This window comes from Hyperolius riggenbachi, chromosome 10 (genome assembly GCF_040937935.1).
Source record: "Hyperolius riggenbachi isolate aHypRig1 chromosome 10, aHypRig1.pri, whole genome shotgun sequence".
In the NCBI taxonomy this organism is placed as follows: domain Eukaryota; kingdom Metazoa; phylum Chordata; class Amphibia; order Anura; family Hyperoliidae; genus Hyperolius; species Hyperolius riggenbachi.
Window position 1 is genome coordinate 116,370,827 of NC_090655.1, and position 21,212 is coordinate 116,392,038.

Here is a 21,212-nt window from a genome sequence, read left to right on the forward strand (position 1 = left end):
TCAGCCGTTAGGGCTATAACGGGGATTCCTGCTAGAAGTGGGTTATACCACTGAGAACTACTCAGGCAGGAGTTATGGTTGTGAAAAGAAAGTAAAAAAAAAAACACCCCTAACAAATGGATTAGCCTCCCAGTCCTTCATACGTCACTGTTTACATTACATGTTGTATTGATGAAACCATTCATTTAAAAAAAAAACTTTTTACACTATTTTAGAAGGATGATTAATAGTTTATGCATAAACCACTTTTTATTTTTTCCTCATTCGCGGAAGAACCCCTTTTAAGTTTTTAAATGTAACATAAAACTGTGGGATATCTAAAAGTAATTTTTAGAAGTAGGAGGATATATACAATTATTTGTCTCATCAGTTTATTTTCACTTAGGTATCATCTCAAGTCTTTTTGGAGGCTGCAAGATTCCAGGATTACTAGAATTCAGCATTAAGAAAGGTAAATATAGATACATTATGGCACAAGCAAGCAATCTATGAACCAGCAGCACCAGATATCTTTCAAGCATTACACAGAATCTACAGTTGGTCGTCCATTTGTCCGCACCTGGATTATTCAATGACTGAAAACAAGTGCATGAAATTGATATTGCTAATCTTAACAATCATTTACTTTCTTTTAAACTTTCTCTTTTTTTGTCAATAACATTATAATTTCCATTTAAAAGATTAAGATCAAGTCACAGTAAACTTACCTGTAGCATTTTTGCTCGAGAAAATTACCTGAAATAAACCGGTGAACCATAACATGGAAACCACTGTGCTCAAAAGCGTATTTAAGATTCTGGTGAAATGGCTTTTCCACAAAACACTCCCCCTTTGATGACATAATACTCTGAATATAAATAGCTTTGTCACCTAATCAGTGTAGTCTGCATTTAGTACAGCTTGAAGAACTTAACATGGTGTGTTATACATATTAACATACCTAAAATACACTCTTGCATGCCATTTTTAGGCTTAGGCAAGCCAGACAGATACTTATGGTGACATCAGAAGATTGAAAGTACCCCTACGAGGAGTAAATTGGGGGAATAGGGCACCAGTTATGCCAGGTGCTCTAATATACAGCAATGTTAATTGCAGCATAGAGTGCCAAGGCACAAAAATGCTAGTAGTTCGGCTAAGACTTTCAGGTACTATTAACCAGTTGGCTAATACTAGCCATTGGTTATTTGTCCACCTAGCAGTATCGAGTTGTACTAGCTGGCAACTACTATTCAATCGGCTTGTACTTTGGCTAGCGGGTAGCTAAAACATAGTTGCTCGGTAACACATTTGGCAACAGTCTATTGCCTAACATATGCATGCGTGTTGTGGGTTTGCGCTCCTGAGATTAGAGTAGAGTTAGGCATTAGGAGGGAGTTAGTGTCAGCCATTAGAAAGGGGTTTAATGCTACGCATTAGGAGGGAGGGTTAGTGTTAGAATTAAGTCAATAGTAAAATGCCGGTAATATTATGTAACCAACAATTGAACTACCGGCTTTAACCGGTGCGCTAATCAACAGCGGCGGCACAACACATTCGCCCTGAATGGGGTTAAGACAAAAGTTGTTTTATCTGAGGCAGCAAAGTGACCAGAAACGGCCCAGCATACATGAGAACTCAACAGTTTGCAAGAAAAAGACAGCAGAAAAAAATGCAAAATTGAAATGTGTGAATTGAACCTCAGACTGCAGAATATTGAAATGTGTTATATGTGTTTCTATTATAGATGTATATAGCATTTGAATTGTAAAGTTCTATAAATGTATTTCTACTTGCCCTACAGAAATACCTTCTGGCTGCTTTGTTCATGGCTGGTGCCCTTGTGGCTTCATGCAATGCGCAGTGTTTCGTAGCACGTCCTCGACAGTTAAAAGCAGATGAAACTCTTGAAGGTGAGTACAAGATATTTATAATGAAGAATCACATACTGTAGTTCATTGGGATTATAAATGTTTGCTGTAAAGAGAGACTTTAGTACACTTAGTTCCGTAGTCTGCCTTGACAACTTTTAAAAAAGCTGAAAGAGTTTTAAGACAAAGCATGGGCATTGCCGCTCCCTGCCAAAATTGTTCTTAAAGAGAACCCGAGGTGGGATTTTATTATGCTAGTGGGGCACAGAGGCTGGTTGTGCACACTAACACCAGCCTCCATTGCCCCATGGTGCCTCCAAGACCCCCCTGCGCGCCGCTATACCCCCCGCAGTGCTGGCGACACGCAGCGTGTCGCTAGCACAATGTTTACCTAAGCTGCGGGTCGCCAGCACTGCGGGGGGTATAGTGGCACGCAGGGGGGTCTTGGAGGCACCATGGGGCAACGGAGGCTGGTGTTAGTGTGCACAACCAGCCTCTGTGCCCCACTAGCATAATAAAATCCCACCTCGGGTTCTCTTTAAAGAGGGACATTATCCCAGGATTGAACTTCATTCCAATCAGTAGCTGATACCCTCTTTCCCACTAGAACTCTACCTTTTCTCAAATAGAGGCATTTGTATGGCTGACATTGTGGTGAAACCATGTCACTCCTGCCAACACTCTGGTTCCTTTTGTTCCCTGTGCCACCAGGAATTTGAGCAGCAGCAGGGTGAGCTGTCATTAAGCTCACCCAGCGACCAACTCAGCACAGCCTAATAATACGTATGCTTCAGTAGAGAGGTTGCCATAGTTACTCATCCTGTTTTCCTGGTTCCATTCTCCTTTCTTCACAGCTGTCTCCCTGTGTCTTCCCTCTCCTCCGAGTCTTGGCCACAGTATCTTCTAACATAAACCAAGATTTGATGTAAACGGACAAATCTTGGCCCAGAAATCGTGATTAATTGCTATTCAAAAGTTAAGCCAAATAGTTGTACTCAAAGAAAATATGTTTAAAGCAAACTCAAACCAAACATTTTTTTAATTCAAAATATTTAGTTGCACCACTCTGACATATACAAAGATAAATAAACACTCCTTCAAGCCTATGAGCATTTCAGTGCATGCTTTTCACCCTTCTCTTTTCATAACTAGGGTTATACAGGTAGCAGCCATTACTTCTGAGCTTAGTAGGAGGTTTTAGATCATGGGTGTGTTTGTCTTCAGTTATCCTCTCTCACAGGGGCGTTGTCTATGTGAAATATCACACAAGCTGAGATCACCTCCGCTGTAACCTCATCAGTAGCAGCCTGTGTTTTGTTTTTGTTTTTTATCTCCTCCACCAGTCTGCCGGACTCTGTCCCGGCAATATGAAAGGAAGGGAGGGGTTCTTCCAATAAATGTAAAATATTTTATATTTATATTTGTAATCATGCAGCTGAAAAAAGGCTGCTATTTATTATCATAATTTAGAAAATAGATTTTATTTCTGAAATCTTGTATTTTTAATTTAGGTCCACTTTAACAGAGTTATGCATGCATTTTATAATAGCATACCCTCTAGTCAAGCTTGGAACAACTATAAAATTCTTACAATTTTAAACAAGGAAAAGTAACCAAATACACAGGGCAATCAAAACAATCCTCTCCGGCTTAAAAAAGGCCTTCCTGGGGAACACTCTGCATTCTAAACAACTGTAAGAAAAATAAAATCCAGCCTTGTCTTTAGATAACACCACATCTTCACTTCATCAAGGCTTCACATATATGTTCAACGGGCATACGGCCAGGATAAGTGAAATGTGATTTACTCCAAATAGTGAGCATTCATAATCTTGATCTTTGAGAATCACACCTGGCCATTTTGAGGCAGGGGATTAAGTATGCTTTAACTACCTAACGACCACGTCACACCGATGGGCATGACCGCAGCGGCAGCCCAAGGACCGCCTAACGCCAAGTCCTGGGGCCGGCTACTGCAGGAGATTGCGCGCAGCCTGCACGCACATCCCCTGCTTGGGAGGCAGAGCTCTGCCCCGCCTTCAGTCGGGAGACTGTTAGACGGCGAAATCTACATCTTTTAACTAAGTACAGTGCTGCGATCTGCAGCAGCGCTGTACTGAGGACAGTTGTGTGACACGGCGGTCCCCCCGCACACAGGAGAGTGATCGGCTCTCATAGGCTGAAGACTATGACAGCCGAACGCATCATTGGCTGGGAGGGGGGAGGGAAGGTTTTCAGGGAGAAAAAAAATAAATAAATAGTAAATTTCATTTTAAAAAGTAACATAAATATTTATAAAAAAAATAATAAAAATAAACAATGGGGGGGGGGGGGGGGGGGCGGTCAGACCCCACCAACAGAGAGCTCTGTTGGTGGGGAGTAAAAGGGGGGGGGGGGGGGAAGAATCACTTGTGTGTTGTGTTGTGTGGCCTTGCAGCGAGCCCTTGAAACTGCAGTGGCCAATTTAGTGAAAAGTTGCCTGGTCTTTAGGGGGGTTTAACATTGCGGTCCTCAAGAGGTTAAATACATACAAATTCCCACTTACACTCAAACTGCAAAGGTTAGTTATAAAATTGCGCTTTTGTGCATGTGTGTGTGTTCACATGTTTTTTTAGCTATGAATAGGAATAAAAATCCCACATTTTTGGCCAAAGCTGCAGGCCTGAATGGTTAAGTTGAAGTCTAGGTGCTTAAAAAAATGTATGCAACTAAGCAAAATGTAATGATGTGTATAATGTATAAAGGTAGTGTATAAAGATCCCTTTCCAAGCTTTGCGTTCTTTTTTACATCCTTATTATGGAAAGGACTAGATATATGCCAGATATTACAGATACTCATGGAGTACAACAGTAACCGGCACTTCTTTTTTAGGGTTTAATATTTACTGCTTGCCAAATAATTCACTTGTGTTGTGTGCACGGTCGGACTGGGACACTAAGGTCCCACCAGGAAAGCTTTAGCCTTGGCCCCCCGCCCGATCCCTTCTCTCCCCCCCATTTTGGGCTCACATACGCATGTAAATATATATATTTAACCGGTTCAGCCCCACAGTCTCGAAAACCTTATGCATCCAAGCAACGTTCAACTTTCATTCATTTCCCAATAACTTTATCACTACTTATCACAATGAATTGATCTATAGCTCTCACAAAATGCAATCAGATTGTCAGCAGATTTCCCCACAAAATGAAATCAGATTGTCAGCAGATTTCCCCACAAAATGCAAACAGATTGTCAGCAGATTTCCCCACAAAATGCAATCAGATTGTCAGCAGATGTCTCAACTAAATGCAATCAGATTGTCAGCAGATTTCCCCACAAAATGCAATCAGTTTGTCAGCATATTTCCCCACAAAATGCAATCAGATTGTCAGCATATTTCCCCACAAAATATAATCAGATTTTCAGCAAATTTCCCCACAAAATGCAAACAGATTGTCAGCAGATTTCCCCACAAAATGCAATCCGATTGTCAGCAGATTTCCCCACAAAATGCAATCAGATTGTCATCAGATTTCTCCACTAAATGCAATCAGATTGTCAGCAGATTTCCTCACAAAATGCATTCAGACTGTCAGCAGATTTCCTAACAAAATGCAATCAGATTGTCAGCATATTTCTCCACAAAATGCAATCAGATTGGTAGCATATTTCCCCACAAAATGCAATCACATTGTCAGCAGATTTCCCCACAAAATGCAATCAGATTGTCAGCAGATTTCCCCAGAAAATTAAATCAGATTGTCAGCAGATTTCCCCACAAAATGCAATCAGATTGTCAACATATTTCCCCACAAAATGCAATCAGTTTGTCAGCATATTTCCCCACAAAATGCAGTTAGATTGTCAGCATATTTCCTCACAAAATGCAATCAGATTGTCAGCAAATTTCCCCACAAAATGCAATCAGATTGTCAGCAGATTTCCCCACAAAATGCAATCAGATTGTCAGCAGATTTCCACAAAATGCAATTAGATTGTCAGCAGATTTTTCCACTAAATGCAATCAGATTGTCAGCAGATTTCCCCACAAAATGCAATCAGATTGTCAGCAGATTTCCCCACAAAATGCAATCAGTTTGTCAGCATATTTCCCCACAAAATGCAATCAGATTGTCAGAAAATTTCTACACAAAATGCAATCAGATTGTCAGCAATCAGATAGCTCTGCATGTCGCTGCTGGTCTGGTCTCCTGCATTGCACTGTCCAATCATGCAGATTTCCTCACAAAATGTATTCAGACTGTCAGCAGATTTCCTAACAAAATGCAATCAAATTTGCAGCATATTTCTCCACAAAATGCAATCAGATTGTCAGCAGATTTCTACACTAAATGCAATCAGATTGCCAGCAGATTTCCCCACAAAATGCAATCAGATTGTCAGCAGATTAACCCACAAAATGCAATCAGTTTGTCAGCAGATTTCCCCACAAAATGAAATCGGATTATCAGAAAATGTTCCCACAAAATGCAATCAGATTGTCATCAGATTTCCCCACAAAATGCAATCAGATTGTCAGCAATCAGATAGCTCTGCATGCCACTGCTGGTCTGGTCTCCTGCATTGCACTGTCCAATCATGCTCTCACAGGAAGTACAGTGAGAGCATGATTGGATAGTGTCAGTGCAGAAGACCAGACCACCGCCACACAGAGCTATCGATCTCTCTCGGTAAGCTGCTGCCGCTGGCTGGCTGCAATTCTGGAGGGGGGAGCTCGGAAGGGAGGGCCCTTGGTGAGGGAGGGGGGAAGGCTTCATTTATGCCGTAAAAGTGAGTGTTTTTTTTTTTTAGCCCAGTAATTAATAATCGTATAAACCCATTCCCCTTTCTCCCTCCTTGTTGTGTCATGTGCACACATGGGCCCATATGCAACTAACTTTTTCTCTTGAGTTTTCTTCTAGGTGATATTTTCAAACTTGTCAATAAATGGCTTTTAAATCACCATCAACCAAAACAAATATTCAAAAAATATTGACAGTACTTTTTTCACCTACTTTTTGGTACTTTTTATATTGAAAAGTGCTGAAAAGTTACTTTAAATAGAAGATGAAAAATGATCTCCTAGAAGAAAACTCAGGAGAAAAAGTGAATTGCATATGGCCCATGGCCTATTAAAGATAACAGCCAATATTCAATTTACTTTTTCTCCTAGGTTTTTTCTTTCAATAAAATGCCTTTTAAGCCACCAGCAAGCAAGAAAATACTCAGAATAATTTTTACAGTACTTTTTTAATGAACTTCTTGTCACTTTTTCACTTGCAAAAGTTATTTAAACAGTAGATGAAAACTTATCTCCTAGGAGGAAACTTAGGAGAAAAAGTCAATTGAATTGAGGCCAAGTATATTGAACATGGGGAAATGATTTGAATGTTTTCCTTAGCTATTAACTGTTGTCTATTTATATTACATTAACTTTATTCCCCTGTGTTAAACTTGTATCATCAGAGACTATTTTGATTTATTGTATTCCTTTTCCATATATTATACAACAGGCAGTCCCATTTTTCACTGGCCCCTTTGGCATTTTTTTCCATATCATTTCTCAGTGTCATCTCTCATTATATTTATATTGGTTGCTTTTTCACTTTTTCAAAATATTTTTTCATGTTCATTTTTCAGTTTTTTATACATGAACAACTGCACATCCAGCACATGCACTATTATTCAATTCACGTTTTCTGCTAAGTTTTCTCTTGGAAGAGCACACACTGTAGAGCACACCCTGTACAAAAAATCTTGTGTCCATCACTTTCATGTTCTTGAGCTTCATTGCACTTCAATCCAGAGGAAAGATAGACCAGACTTGTTGACACCACTTTAGTTTTGAGCATTCCTTCATCTATCACTGTGACGAATATTACGGAAAATTGTGCACAAAATCGCCATCGATTTTCGCATGGTCGTGCACAGTCACTGTCAGCCCTGGGTAGAATAACAAATACCTTTCTTTTGCTCTTCTTCTGAGAGCATTGCAGAGAGTACAGTGACCTTCCCCCACATCCTGTTCAGGTCAGGAAGGAATTTAACAAGTGGCTAACTCCCCTGGGGAGCAGCCATTTGGTCGCTCAGCTCATCTCCACCAAACCAGCTCAAACTGGTTGAGATTCAAATTTCCCTCCAAGCTCATAGCTTCACACAATGGGAACATTTACTTTATTAATAATTCAAAATAGGTTTGGCACAGCAAGACCAAAATTACATTTTCTGATACCTAGGAAACAGTTCTATCGTTCACCTAAAGTGCACGTTTCTAGCTATCGGGAATCCATATAGAAACCACTTTATCCGGCCTGCGTAGAGGGAATGCGACAGACTAGGCATGCATAGCCTCGTTTAATAGAGGGTCGCATTCCGCTTATGAATATCGTCTCGGATTTGCGATGCGCCTATCTGGGGCGGAGTCACACAGATTATTAATAAATTGGTACATTTCTTGCTCTGAGTCTGAGGGTGGCAACCTGGCTTCCAGGAGATAACCCTGCTTTAAACACACCTACTTTCCAGGTAGTGACAGCCCAGAACTCAGGTCCTATAAAAAGTGGGGTGGGACCAAACCTGCCCAGTTCTCCAAATTCCATCGACTAAGGAACGTCTATGCAGGCGCTAAGGAGAGCCAGCGCCTGCAGGGTTCAAAGACTTTTCACCTGAATGCCTACCTTTAAACTGGACTATTTTTCTTCATGTTTCAAATGGACTGCTCAGCTAACTAAGTAAAAACTTTCTGATTTTATTCCGTTTTATTTTTTAAGCTCTGTGTTTATGTGTTAATAGGTGTATATAACTGTATGTAATGCATTTTTGTTATTAAACGTTTAAAAATCGTTTAGCGGTTATGACCTGTTGCTGAACATACACAATCGTACCTATTCTCCTGAAATCGCTACCCTGTGTTTAATAGGAGTGTGCCTTTATAACCCGTATGCGAGAACCCGGCCCAGATATAACGATCTGACCCAGGTTCCTGCATACTGCTAAGGGTTAATAGAGCGTTCTCCAAGTTCTAGTAAAATTACAGTAGCGGACTGTGTAACTCGCTTGGTGGCAGATCTTTGAATTGTATGTGTGTGGTGAATCGGTTGGTATCAGAACGCTCCCTTCGCGAGTCAGTTCATCAAATTGCGAACGGGGGTTACCCTTCGTGATGAACAAATGACCGTGTGAGAGGATTTCTGACGCTGATCGACTGACCCACCCGCAGACCGGCCTAGCGGTCTGTGACAATCACCACTTGCCGGGATTAGGCTTTTTTACTATATGCACTTACGTGGTGGCAGTGAAGGTTTTAAGCATAGCTCTTTTATTTTAGCTGTCAATATCCTCCAGTTTATTTCCCCTTCGGTTTTCTCAGGTTTTCTGCAAATATGCACTTAGGTATTCTCAGGTCTATGTTTATCTTATATAGATTGTGAGCGATCACCAAACTAGTGCATGTATATCCATTGTGAACAAAGCCATGTTTCACGCAAACCATTTTCCACTGGGGCCACCATACGTGTCTGTGAATGAGCAGTAACCTCACCCACGGCTCTGATTTCTACAAATACTGCCCTAAAAAGAGACTTCTGGCATTCCATGTAATACCCATTTAAAGCAGACTTAAAGGGAACCTAATCTGAGAAGGATATGGATTTTTCCTTTTAAAATAATGCCAGCTGCCTGATTCCCCTGCTGATCCTGTGTCTCTAATACTTTTAGCCACAGCCCCTCAACAAGCATGCAGATCAGGTGCTCTGACTGAAGTCAGACATGATTAGCTGCATGCTTGTTTCTGGTGTGTGATTCAGCCACTACTACTGCCAAAGATATCAGCAGTACTGCCAGGCAACTGGTATTGTTTAAAAGAAAACATCCATATGCCTCTCAGTTAAGGTTCCCTTTAAATGCACTAAGAGCATAAGGCAAGTTGCACATTTGCACATTGGTTAACTTCTTCTTGCCGATCCTTGTAAACTGTTTAAAAAGGAGTTAGTGGTAGACTTACCTTCCAACTGAAGACACTGTGGATCTGTTTTCTTTTTCTTTTTGAAAAAACGTTTCTGCTTCAAACGCGATGTGTTTCACAAGATATTCCCACTTCTTTGGGCAAACATTTTGGAGCATCTGTGCCATGATCGCTGGGCACTTTGCTCTTCCTCATGGATATCATGCCTGTTTATTGATTTGCCCACCCTTGGTGGAGGGGTGTCATCACTTCATTGTTACAGAGGGCAACTTCTTAATCTGAGGGGTATTGCGTTTTTTCTCCCCACCTGCTTCTGCAGTGGTTGCCTTTGAGGTAACCCATGTTTGTGAGTATAACTTCACTTAATATAATCTGAGAAAATATCTAAATATACTAACATACTATACCATGCTGATCTCTTGGTTATCTTCTTTTTGTATTTACCCATAAAAGTGTTTCATTTTTATTTACAGGATGTAATTATAAGGGGGAATTACATCAACTTGACAGCAAGTGGACAGAGGATTGTGTGAGTTGTAGTTGTTCCGCAGATGGGCATATGCGGTGCTGCGGGTAAGTCTATGCTTTCTTAGCTTTGGAATATAGGTTTCTGAGGCCATAGCTATACTGCAACAGCCTAAAGGTGGCCACACACCATACAATTTTTAAATATCTATTAGATTTAAGAATTGCAATCGATTTTTCTGACTGATTGTAACATTTCAAAAATATGACCAATGTACCACACACATGTTAAATGTTAAAAAAAGATTAGCAACAATGAGAGAATTGCTAGGGTGTGTTTATTAAGCATTTAGGCGGCTGCTGTAGCGCTGCTGCGCGCTCCCGCGTGCAATCGCCCTCGCGCCCGCCTCCGTTTGCCCGGAGATCAATCAATGGGAACATAGGTCCCATTCATTGATCTAAGTCCCCAGCAGAAAGACAGTCGTCTTCTTATTAGAAGCCGCAGTTTTTCTGAGAAAAAAGTTTCCCGTCCTCCCTATACTTCCTGGAAGTGAGAGCCCTCGCTTCCAGGACTAAAAAAAACTTTTTTGACTGTGGCCATCTTGTGGCCAAATAGTAAATCTACATCCACATATTTTTTTAATTAAATAAACACAATAAATTACATTTAAAATTAACTGTTTACCTCCCTCACCAAAAATTACCCAAATAAAATGTTTAATGAAAAAAAAATTACAATAAAAAAAAGCATAATTAGTTAGCTAAGGGTCTGAACTTTTTTCATATGCATGTGAAGAGGGTGTATTACGAATATTTTTTTAATTATAAGCTTGTAAATCATGATGGACGCAAAATTGAAAAAATGCACCTTTATTTCCAAATAAAATATTGGCACCATACATTGTGATAGGGACATAATTTAAATGGTGTAATAACCGGGACAAATGGGCAAATAAGATACATAGGTTTTAATTATGGTAGCATGTATTATAGTATTTTAAAGCTATAATGGCCGAAAACTGAGAAATAATGATTATTTTCCATTTTTTCTTAATATTCCTGTTAAAATGCATTTAGAAAAAAAATAATTCTTAGCAAAATGTACCACCCAAAGAAAGCCTAATTAGTGGTGGAAAAAAACAAGCTATAGATCAATTCATTGTGTTAGTTAGTGATAAAATTATTGGCAAATGAATGGGAGGTGAAAATTGCTCGGATGCATAACGTGAAAAACGACTGAGGGCAGAAATGGTTAATAAATTGACAATCTTATACACACCATACAATATTTAGAAAAATTTAAGAAAAATTTCAAGAATTCCGGATCGATTTAAAATCGAAAAAAAAAAACGGGAAATTAGTTGAATGAAGAAAAAGCTTTCGATTTTTTGGGAAGATCCAATCAGTTTTATCAAATTGCTGTAAAATAAGATCATTTTATTGTATCGTGTGTGGCCACCTTTACCCTAAACACACCATACAATCTGACTGTAACATTTTTATACAATCTTATCAACATCCATGTAGTATAACAGCGATAGATTCACTGAAACTTGGATATATTTTTCAGTTACCGTATATACTCGCATATAAGCCGACCCGCATATAAGCCGACCCCCCAACTTTTACCTGAAAAACCAGGGGAAAATTATTGACCCCCATATAAGCCGGGGGTAGGAAATGCTGGCCGCCTTATTCCCCTAGTGTGTCCCAGTATAGCTAGTAAAGTGCCCAGTATGGGTAGGTAGTGCCCCAGTATAGCTAGTATAGTGCCCAGTATAGCTAGTATAGTGCCCCAGTTTAGCTAGTATAGTGCTCAGTATAGCTAGTATAGTGCTCAGTATAGCTAGTATAGTGCCCCAGTTTAGCTAGGATAGTGCTCAGTATAGCTAGTATAGTGCCCCAGTTTAGCTAGTATAGTGCCCCAGTTTAGCTAGGATAGTGCTCAGTATAGCTAGTATAGTGCCCCAGTTTAGCTAGTATAGTGCCCCAGTTTAGCTAGTATAGTGCTCAGTATAGCTAGTATAGTGCCCCAGTTTAGCTAGTATAGTGCTCAGTATAGCTAGTATAGTGCCCTGCCCCGCACTGCCCCACACGCTCCCTCCCTCCGTCCGCGGCCGCTGCTGCTGCTATTACCTGCTTCAGCGGCCGCTTCCTAATACGGGTTCCCCTCTTCATCCTGCGGACTCCGTAAGTGTATCACAGCAGCGCGCCCGGCGCTGCTGCTGTGACGATGCAGGGGCCAGGAAAGAGCGGTTCCCCTGGTAACGGCGATGCGCCGTTACCAGGGGAACCGCTCTTTCCTGCCCCCTGAAGTTTTTGGTAAGGTCTGGTAAATAACACAACAGCAGTTGACAAGCAGTCACCATGTGCCAGATGGTGCCACTTTGAGCAGTTGGGTGGCTGAAGATGACAGTGTTATGGTGCTTGATTAAGTTGGTGTACAGTTGTAGAGAGGTGATTTATTTACATACTCCGGATAGATGCAACGCGTTTCGTGCGCACATCCCACTTCATCAGGCAATAAAATTGGAGTACAATCGACTCATACGTTTTTCAGTACAAGCTTGTGTTTATTATGTAAATAAATCGCTTTTGTTGAATTAAGCAACATTTTTCTGTGTCTATTTTGGGGAGGTAAGTCCACCACTAACCCCAAATGGTTCTCTTTTAAAACATTTTATCCTATTTTTATACTTTTGGCACCTCTGTACAACTGTACAATAAGCGTGTCCACCCCTGGTGGAGGGGACTTGGTTTCCTTTTCCTTTTTCCGATCTACAGAGAGCAACTTCTTAATCCTGAGTGGGGACAGGTTTAATACTCCCCACCTACCTTCAAAGTGGTTGCCTGACACGGTAACCCAGATTTGTGAGTATAACATTATACTTCTCCTTCTACACCCATAAGTTACAGTGCATATTACACTATATTGGGCTCTCGGTGTTTCCCCTCCTTATTTGATTAAGTTGGTGTCAGTAGGAGCGAAGAAGAGGTTAAGCATAGGGAAAAAGCAGGGGATATGACCAATGATTGGCTAGGTTGTGGATAAAGGTCTTGAGGAGTCTTATGATTATGCAAGTGGAGTTGGGAGAGTTCAATAAAAAGAAGAAGGAGTTGATTGGCACAAGATGCTTGCAGACTGTAGACAGGCAGGGGGTAGCAGGTCACTCTAGCTGTGCCTCCAGACAAATGAAACTATAATCCACAGAAGTAGAACAAAAAGCATCCGGGCACCAGCAGCAGCAATGATGCTTAGTAAACCTTTATTCCATCCCCATACCGCATGACATACAAGTGCAATGCCTAACGTCGTTTCACAGGATAAACCTGCTTCCTCAGAGGCAACCAATAACAAAGTGGCACAAAACACAGCATACTTAAATATAATACAATAAATTACATGGGCTTACCACACCTCTTGCAACCGCCCCACCGCCGAGCGTGCGGGTATATCGCCGCACCGCCCCGAGCTACTGGCTCTGTGAGTAGTTCAATGAATCACTTCCGGGAGGATCGATCAGGCGCTTCCCTGATTGGTGGTTGGGACGTCACATGACTATCCCATCACTTCCGCCCAGACAGATTTGCCAGTAGTATCGGTATAAGGGGGTGTGCCGGCGTCTAGTTTCCTAGGCAACCGGAGAAGAAGCGTGGCGTGCCTGCAGATAATAAACACAAAACATAGAACATCACATTAAAACCATTTAGCATAAAAATCATTCTATAAAATCACTTATATATAGTATATAATCGCTATAACAGTCGCATATACTCTCTATAGTATAGTGTAGATATCGTTAGCAGGAGCCAGAGTAAGATAAGGGACAAGTATCTCATTAAATCTCTTGGGGACGCTGAACAGTAACAGTATTCAGCAAATACCCTAGATAGAGATCCTTCTCCATCCAGTAGTACCTCAGAAACCCAAGGTTGGTACTCCCTGTGAGATTTTAGATGTCAGTGAAGCACATCCATGTGCTTCACTCGTATCAAAAACTAAGGAAAAGGAGCGAACAAAGTTAGTAGGATAGGACAGAGACAGCATAAAAACAGGTATATATATACATTTGGCAGATATCAGTTATAAATTTAGTGTTTGTCCAAAAAGCACCATAATTCATTCCTCTCATTGAGACCCAAATTACCACATGCATTAGTGCGAGAGATCAATTTGGCTTCCTCCTTACGGAGGCATTGCTCGCGATTACCCCCTCTATGTGGGGTTTCCACTAGTTTAAGACCACAAAAACGTAGGCAATCAGCATTTCCATCATGATTGTCTCTTACATGGGCAATAAGTCTCCCTGCCCCTTTGCCTGTCTCTATGGATTTATAATGCTCCTGAAAACGTTGCTTAATGGGTCTTGTTGTTTCACCAATGTAAAACCTTCCACATGGGCAGATAATTGCATAAACCGCAAACTTAGACCCACAGTGGATATAGTCCTTGAAGATAATCCTATAGCCCCCCAGCGTGACAGATTTTCCTGGAATCATTTGGTGACAATGGGTGCAATTGTGACAGCGAAAGTTACCGGAGGGCCTCATAGCCGTCAACCAGTCCGGATCTTTATTTGTGCTGAATTCGCTATTCACTACCCAGTCCCCAATTGTACGAGCCCTCCTAAAGGTAACCAATGGACGCTCGCTTAAATAGGGTTCCAGATCTGGGCTCCCCTTTAGTCTATTCCAATTTTTGTTTATTGCCTCTTTAATTTTAGAGGCCATTGGGCTAAAATTGAAGATAAAAGGGACCTTGTTTTTAGGATTTTCAGTCAGGGACCTTAATTTCCTTTTCTTTTTTAACAAATCACATCTCCTTTTGTCATCAGCTCTGTTAAAGGCTTCAATCAATAGTTTGGATGGATATCCCCGAGCTAGAAACCTTCTTGCCAGTTCCTTGCTTTGTTCCAGGAAGTCTGTCTGTTTACTATTGTTCCTTTTTAGTCTTAGGAATTGGCTATATGGTATGCCATCCAAAACATGCTGGGGATGATAGCTCGAATAGGCCAGCAGGGCATTTGTTGCTGTTGCCTTACGGTGACCCATAGATAACAGTCTATCCCCTTCCACATAAATCACTAGGTCCAGGAATTCCAATTTTTGGCCACCCCAGACTCCCGTAAATCTCATATTGAGATCGTTGGTATTCAGCCATTGTACAAACTCCAAGAACATGGTTTCTCCCCCAGTCCATATCATAACCACATCATCCATGTAGAAATGCTGATTGCCTACGTTTTTGTGGTCTTAAACTAGTGGAAACCCCACATAGAGGGGGTAATCGCGAGCAATGCCTCCGTAAGGAGGAAGCCAAATTGATCTCTCGCACTAATGCATGTGGTAATTTGGGTCTCAATGAGAGGAATGAATTATGGTGCTTTTTGGACAAACACTAAATTTATAACTGATATCTGCCAAATGTATATATATACCTGTTTTTATGCTGTCTCTGTCCTATCCTACTAACTTTGTTCGCTCCTTTTCCTTAGTTTTTGATACGAGTGAAGCACATGGATGTGCTTCACTGACATCTAAAATCTCACAGGGAGTACCAACCTTGGGTTTCTGAGGTACTACTGGATGGAGAAGGATCTCTATCTAGGGTATTTGCTGAATACTGTTACTGTTCAGCGTCCCCAAGAGATTTAATGAGATACTTGTCCCTTATCTTACTCTGGCTCCTGCTAACGATATCTACACTATACTATAGAGAGTATATGCGACTGTTATAGCGATTATATACTATATATAAGTGATTTTATAGAATGATTTTTATGCTAAATGGTTTTAATGTGATGTTCTATGTTTTGTGTTTATTATCTGCAGGCACGCCACGCTTCTTCTCCGGTTGCCTAGGAAACTAGACGCCGGCACACCCCCTTATACCGATACTACTGGCAAATCTGTCTGGGCGGAAGTGATGGGATAGTCATGTGACGTCCCAACCACCAATCAGGGAAGCGCCTGATCGATCCTCCCGGAAGTGATTCATTGAACTACTCACAGAGCCAGTAGCTCGGGGCGGTGCGGCGATATACCCGCACGCTCGGCGGTGGGGCGGTTGCAAGAGGTGTGGTAAGCCCATGTAATTTATTGTATTATATTTAAGTATGCTGTGTTTTGTGCCACTTTGTTATTGGTTGCCTCTGAGGAAGCAGGTTTATCCTGTGAAACGACGTTAGGCATTGCACTTGTATGTCATGCGGTATGGGGATGGAATAAAGGTTTACTAAGCATCATTGCTGCTGCTGGTGCCCGGATGCTTTTTGTTCTACTTCTGTGGATTGGAGTTGGGAGAGTGTGGACAGTATTTTCAGACTACTACTGCTACGAGTGACAACCGCACATGTGTTTACTGCCCCGCCGAATCTTTCATGTAGGGACATGTGGTGTGATGTCATGTGACTGCCAGACCAGACATTCAGCCTGCCCACGACCGCTGCCATCTGCAATTGTGCAAGCTCTAAAGCAGGACGGGCGGCCGCAGACTGGGACTGGCTGACAACTAATATGAAATTATGGGGAAGAGACGAGTGCAGTGCAGCTGCAGCACAGGCATCTTCCGGCCACCATGAATAACACGGTCAGGCTCTTGCCTGACCATTGCTTTTACACAGCAGACTGCTTTCTTCCCTCAGCCTCCCCTTGTTTATCTGCTTTTTCTGGCGCCCCAGGCCATGGCCTATGTGGGTTAGCCGGAATCTAGCCATGCATAAATTGCCACTGCTGTTCTGCTGCTCTTTTTGCCTGATTCTGAGATTGCCTATCTATGATTACTATACTTGTTAACCTAATCCAGTTGCTTTATTCATTTTGAGTCACTGACACAGAATAAGCATTCAAATCAGGCGTTCTCATCACCCTAGCTGGATGCTTATTTCAGAATAGCAATTTAGAAAGTAGTGAAGTAACTGGATCAGTATTAACAATAAATACTTTTCTAGAAGCAAGTTAGCAGAGATAGCTTCCATACTTCTCCCCATAGCGGTTTCCTTTACAGACTAACTGTTGTATATCTGTGTTAAATATTATTATTATGATATATTTGAATATACTGTTTTGTTTTTTTCTAGCGCGGGAAAAGGACCTGCAATGCAGGGTTGTGAATTCAAACTTAAAGAGGAACTCCAGTGAAAGTAATGTAATAAAAAAAGTGCTTCATTTGTACAATAATTATGTATACATGATTTAGTCAGTGTTTGCTCATTGTAAAATCTTTCCTCTCCCAGATTCACATTCTGACATGTTTTACATGGTGACATTGTTACTGTGGGCAGATTGTGTAGCTGGTCTGGCTTTAACAGACAGCTGTAAGCAGCTATTTCCTGTCTGAACATTGTTACATTGTGGCAGTTTGCCCAGAGTACCGTACGGTACCAGAGCCTCTTGTGGGAGGGGTTTCAGCACAAAATCAGTCATACAGCGCCCCCTGATGGTCTGTTTGTGAAAATCATTATTTTTCTCATGTAAAAGTGGGTATCAGCTACTGATTGGGATAAAGTTCAATTCTTGGTCGGAGTTTCTCTTTAACAAAGTCACCTGCGAGCATGAGCCAGTGCCCAGTGTCAGCTGTCCTTTAACTGCTAAAATGGCCTAAGATGGAATACAAAGATCCACTATCTGCCATACCGGAAATTTCAATCCAAATTAGTCACACAAAGTAGCATAAAAAAATAAATGATTGCATTAACAATATTGCATCTCTGTCTGTTTGTTTATTAGACATGTTCACCCTATGGCCTATATTCAATTTACTTTTTCTTCTAGGTTTTCTCCTAGGAGATCATTTTTCATCTTCTTTTTAAAACACATTTCCAGTACTCTGTAATTAAAAAAAGTACCAAAAAGTAGGTGAAAAAGTACTGTCAGTTTTTTCTTGCATACTGGTGGCTGAAAAGGCATTTTATTGATAAAGTGTGGAAATATAACGTAGGAAAAAACTTAAGAGAAAAATTAAATTGAATAAGAGCCTATACCTGTTGTGTTGAAAAATAGGATTGTAGCTTAATCATGATGAAAAGGTATATTACACATTGCCGTCGGAGCATACAGTCTGTAGACTTGTGCCCACACTGGAAACGTTACTGTGTACGCCGGCTGGTAATGCACAGCATGTCGTGTGTTATTCTTATAGAAATGGTTTCACTGCACCGCAAACCCACCAGTGTGAATGCATTGTTGATTTCCACAATGGTAACCGTGCACTGGCAACAAAGCACTAAATCTAACAAAACTTATATTAAAACTTAGGTCCTCTTGATTAATGTTCGGTTTTCTATAGATCAAATATATCAAATATAGATCATGAAAGGTCATTATTGATGCGATCAAGCAGGCAGGAGTATTGAGAACCATTTGTATAACCTTTATAATGCATTGACTCGCTGAAATGAAATGTAATGATATCCTGTTGATGCTGATCATCTACCTGAACTAAAGCCTGGCACACACGCTAGATGGTTCCCAGCCAAGACAATTGGAGTTAGCTCTGTAGCATGTGTACGTCAGCCCCAATATGTTGCCTGGAGATCTGGTGCACCAGATCGTCTTAGCTGAGCACAAGATGAGACAGTTGTTCTCCTGTTCACCCCAACAACGCCACTTAGTCACATGTCACACCATTGTCCTTCCTCTCCCTTCCATAGCAACAGAAGACTCACATGTATGCTAAATAAAATTAATTATCTAATGTAAAAGGAAAGATTTAGCCTCAGATAGAACATTGCAGATCTGGTCCATAGGACTGAATAGGCAGTTGAAAACACCTGGCTTTATAAGGCTATACAGTTGCTAAGACAGCCAATGTGAAGTCAAATATTTGAAATCAGCTTAAAAAGAGGAGACAGTGATGGACTTACCTCCTTCAAAAACACTTAGGATTGCGAAGCAAAGAAACCTTATTGGTCCAAAATTACATCTCTCATAAAATATTGCAACTTTGGCACCTCTGAGCAATTATCCACCCTGAGTGAAGGGTAATTCGCGGCCGATGGCTGATAGACACTTGGAGGCGCCCGTGATATGACAAACTAGCTTATACTAGACCTAATATAGACTAAAAAGGTGGAATAATGGCATATATGCGCAGAGCGATCCCCAGTGCACGCATCACCAGCTGAGGACGGCCGTCGACATGCGGAAGTGGAGGACCCAACGCGACTCTCGTCAGGAGCGGTCGCATTGCGGGAACCTCCAGGTGAGTTCCTAACAATACACACATCCAACTTAATGTACAAACAGCCGCATAACATGACCAACCACACAACAAGTTGTTTACCTGACAAGTACGTACACACACGCCAGCCAACTAAACAACCATAAATACTATGCAAACTGCACAACATGTCCGCATTCAAAAAGAATAAAGTTGTTCAAATGACTTGTACACACATTTCAACCTGCCTGATAGTTGGTCAGATTGATCCACCGTTTGGATCTGGCAAACAACCTGTCATCTGGTTGTTTGTCAGCTGTACAAACATCCAACTTATCTTCCAACAGACAAGTTTGGAAGATAGTTGGACAGATTGTTGATAGGTGTGTATGAGCCTTAAAATAAAACCATATATGAGTGCCCACCCAATTTATTTGCTTTCAATTATATTATCTTAAGGCCTCGGGTCTAGTCCTTCCTGGGTGGTTGATTATCATTCTAACAATCTGATACTGATTTTTTGTTTTGCTGTTTTTTTCTTTTCCTTTAACTATGTAAACACACATATACAGTGGGTTGCAAAAGTATTCGGCCCCCTTGAAGTTTTCCACATTTTGTCACATTACTGCCACAAACATGCATCAATTTTATTGGAATTCCACATGAAAGACCAATACAAAGTGGTCTACATGTGAGAAGTGGATTGAAAATCATACATCATTCCAAACATTTTTTACAAATAAATAATAAATAACACCAAAGTGGGGTGTGCGTAATTATTCGGCCCCCTGAGTCAATACTTTGTAGAACCACCTTTTGCTGCAATTACAGCTGCCAGTCTTTTAGGGTATGTCTCTACCAACTTTGCACATCTAGAGACTGAAATCCTTGCGCATTCTTCTTTGCAAAACAGCTCCAGCTCAGTCAGATTAGATGGACAGCGTTTGTGAACAGCAGTTTTCAGATCTTGCCACAGATTCTCGATTGGATTTAGATTTAACACATAGATATGTTTTGTTTTAAACCATTCCATTGTTGCCCTGACTTTATGCTGCCACCACCATATTTGACAGTGGGGATGGTGTGTTCAGAGTGATGTGCAGTGTTAGTTTTCTGCCACACATAGCGTTTTGCATTTTGGCCAAAAAGTTCCATTTTGGTCTCATCTGACCAGAGCACCTTCTTCCACATGGTTGCTGTGTCCCCCACATGGCTTGTGGCAAACTGCAAACGGGACTTTTTATGCTTTCTGTTAACAATGCCTTTCTTCTTGCCACTCTTCCATAAAGGCCAACTTTGTACAGTGCATGACTAATAGTTGTCCTATGGACAGAGTCTCCCACCTGAGCTGTAGATCTCTGCAGCTTGTCCAGAGTCACAATGGGCCTCTTGACTGCATTTCTGATCAGTGCTCTCCTTGTTCGGCCTGTGAGTTTAGGTGGATGGCCTTGTTTTGGTAGGTTTACAGTCGTGCCATACTCCTTCCATTTCTGAATGATCGCTTGAACGATCCTTGGGATGTTCAAGGCTTTGGAAATCTTTTTGTAGCCTAAGCCTGCTTTAAATGTCTCAATAACTTGATCCCTGACCTGTCTTGGACCTGTCTTGTGTGTTCTTTGGACTTCACAGTGTTGTTGCTCCCAATATTCTCCTAGACAACCTCTGAGGCCCTCACAGAGCAGCTGTATTTGTACTGACATTAGATTACACACTCTATTTAGTCATTAGCACTCATCAGGCAATGTATATAGGCAACTGACTGCACTCAGATCAAAGGGGGCCGAATAATTA

At 41.2% G+C, this 21,212-nt stretch overlaps 1 protein-coding gene across 1 annotated transcript; it reads left to right on the forward strand.

Moving 5' to 3' along the window:
* Positions 1–904: 904 nt before the first annotated feature.
* On the forward strand, positions 905–17,960 carry LOC137534751 (beta-microseminoprotein E1-like). Its single transcript, XM_068256381.1, has 5 exons — positions 905–917; positions 1,784–1,892; positions 10,270–10,369; positions 17,341–17,381; positions 17,794–17,960. Exons 1-5 carry the CDS (start codon positions 915–917, stop codon positions 17,862–17,864), a joined length of 324 nt encoding a protein of 107 aa, XP_068112482.1. The 5' UTR covers positions 905–914; the 3' UTR covers positions 17,865–17,960.
* Positions 17,961–21,212: the final 3,252 nt, after the last annotated feature.

Coding starts and splice junctions, on each gene's coding strand:
- LOC137534751 (XM_068256381.1), top strand. Junction 1,893..10,269: donor AGCAGATGAAACTCTTGAAG/GTGAGTACAAGA, acceptor TTTTATTTACAG/GATGTAATTATAAGGGGGAA. Junction 10,370..17,340: donor GGGCATATGCGGTGCTGCGG/GTAAGTCTATGC, acceptor GTTTTTTTCTAG/CGCGGGAAAAGGACCTGCAA.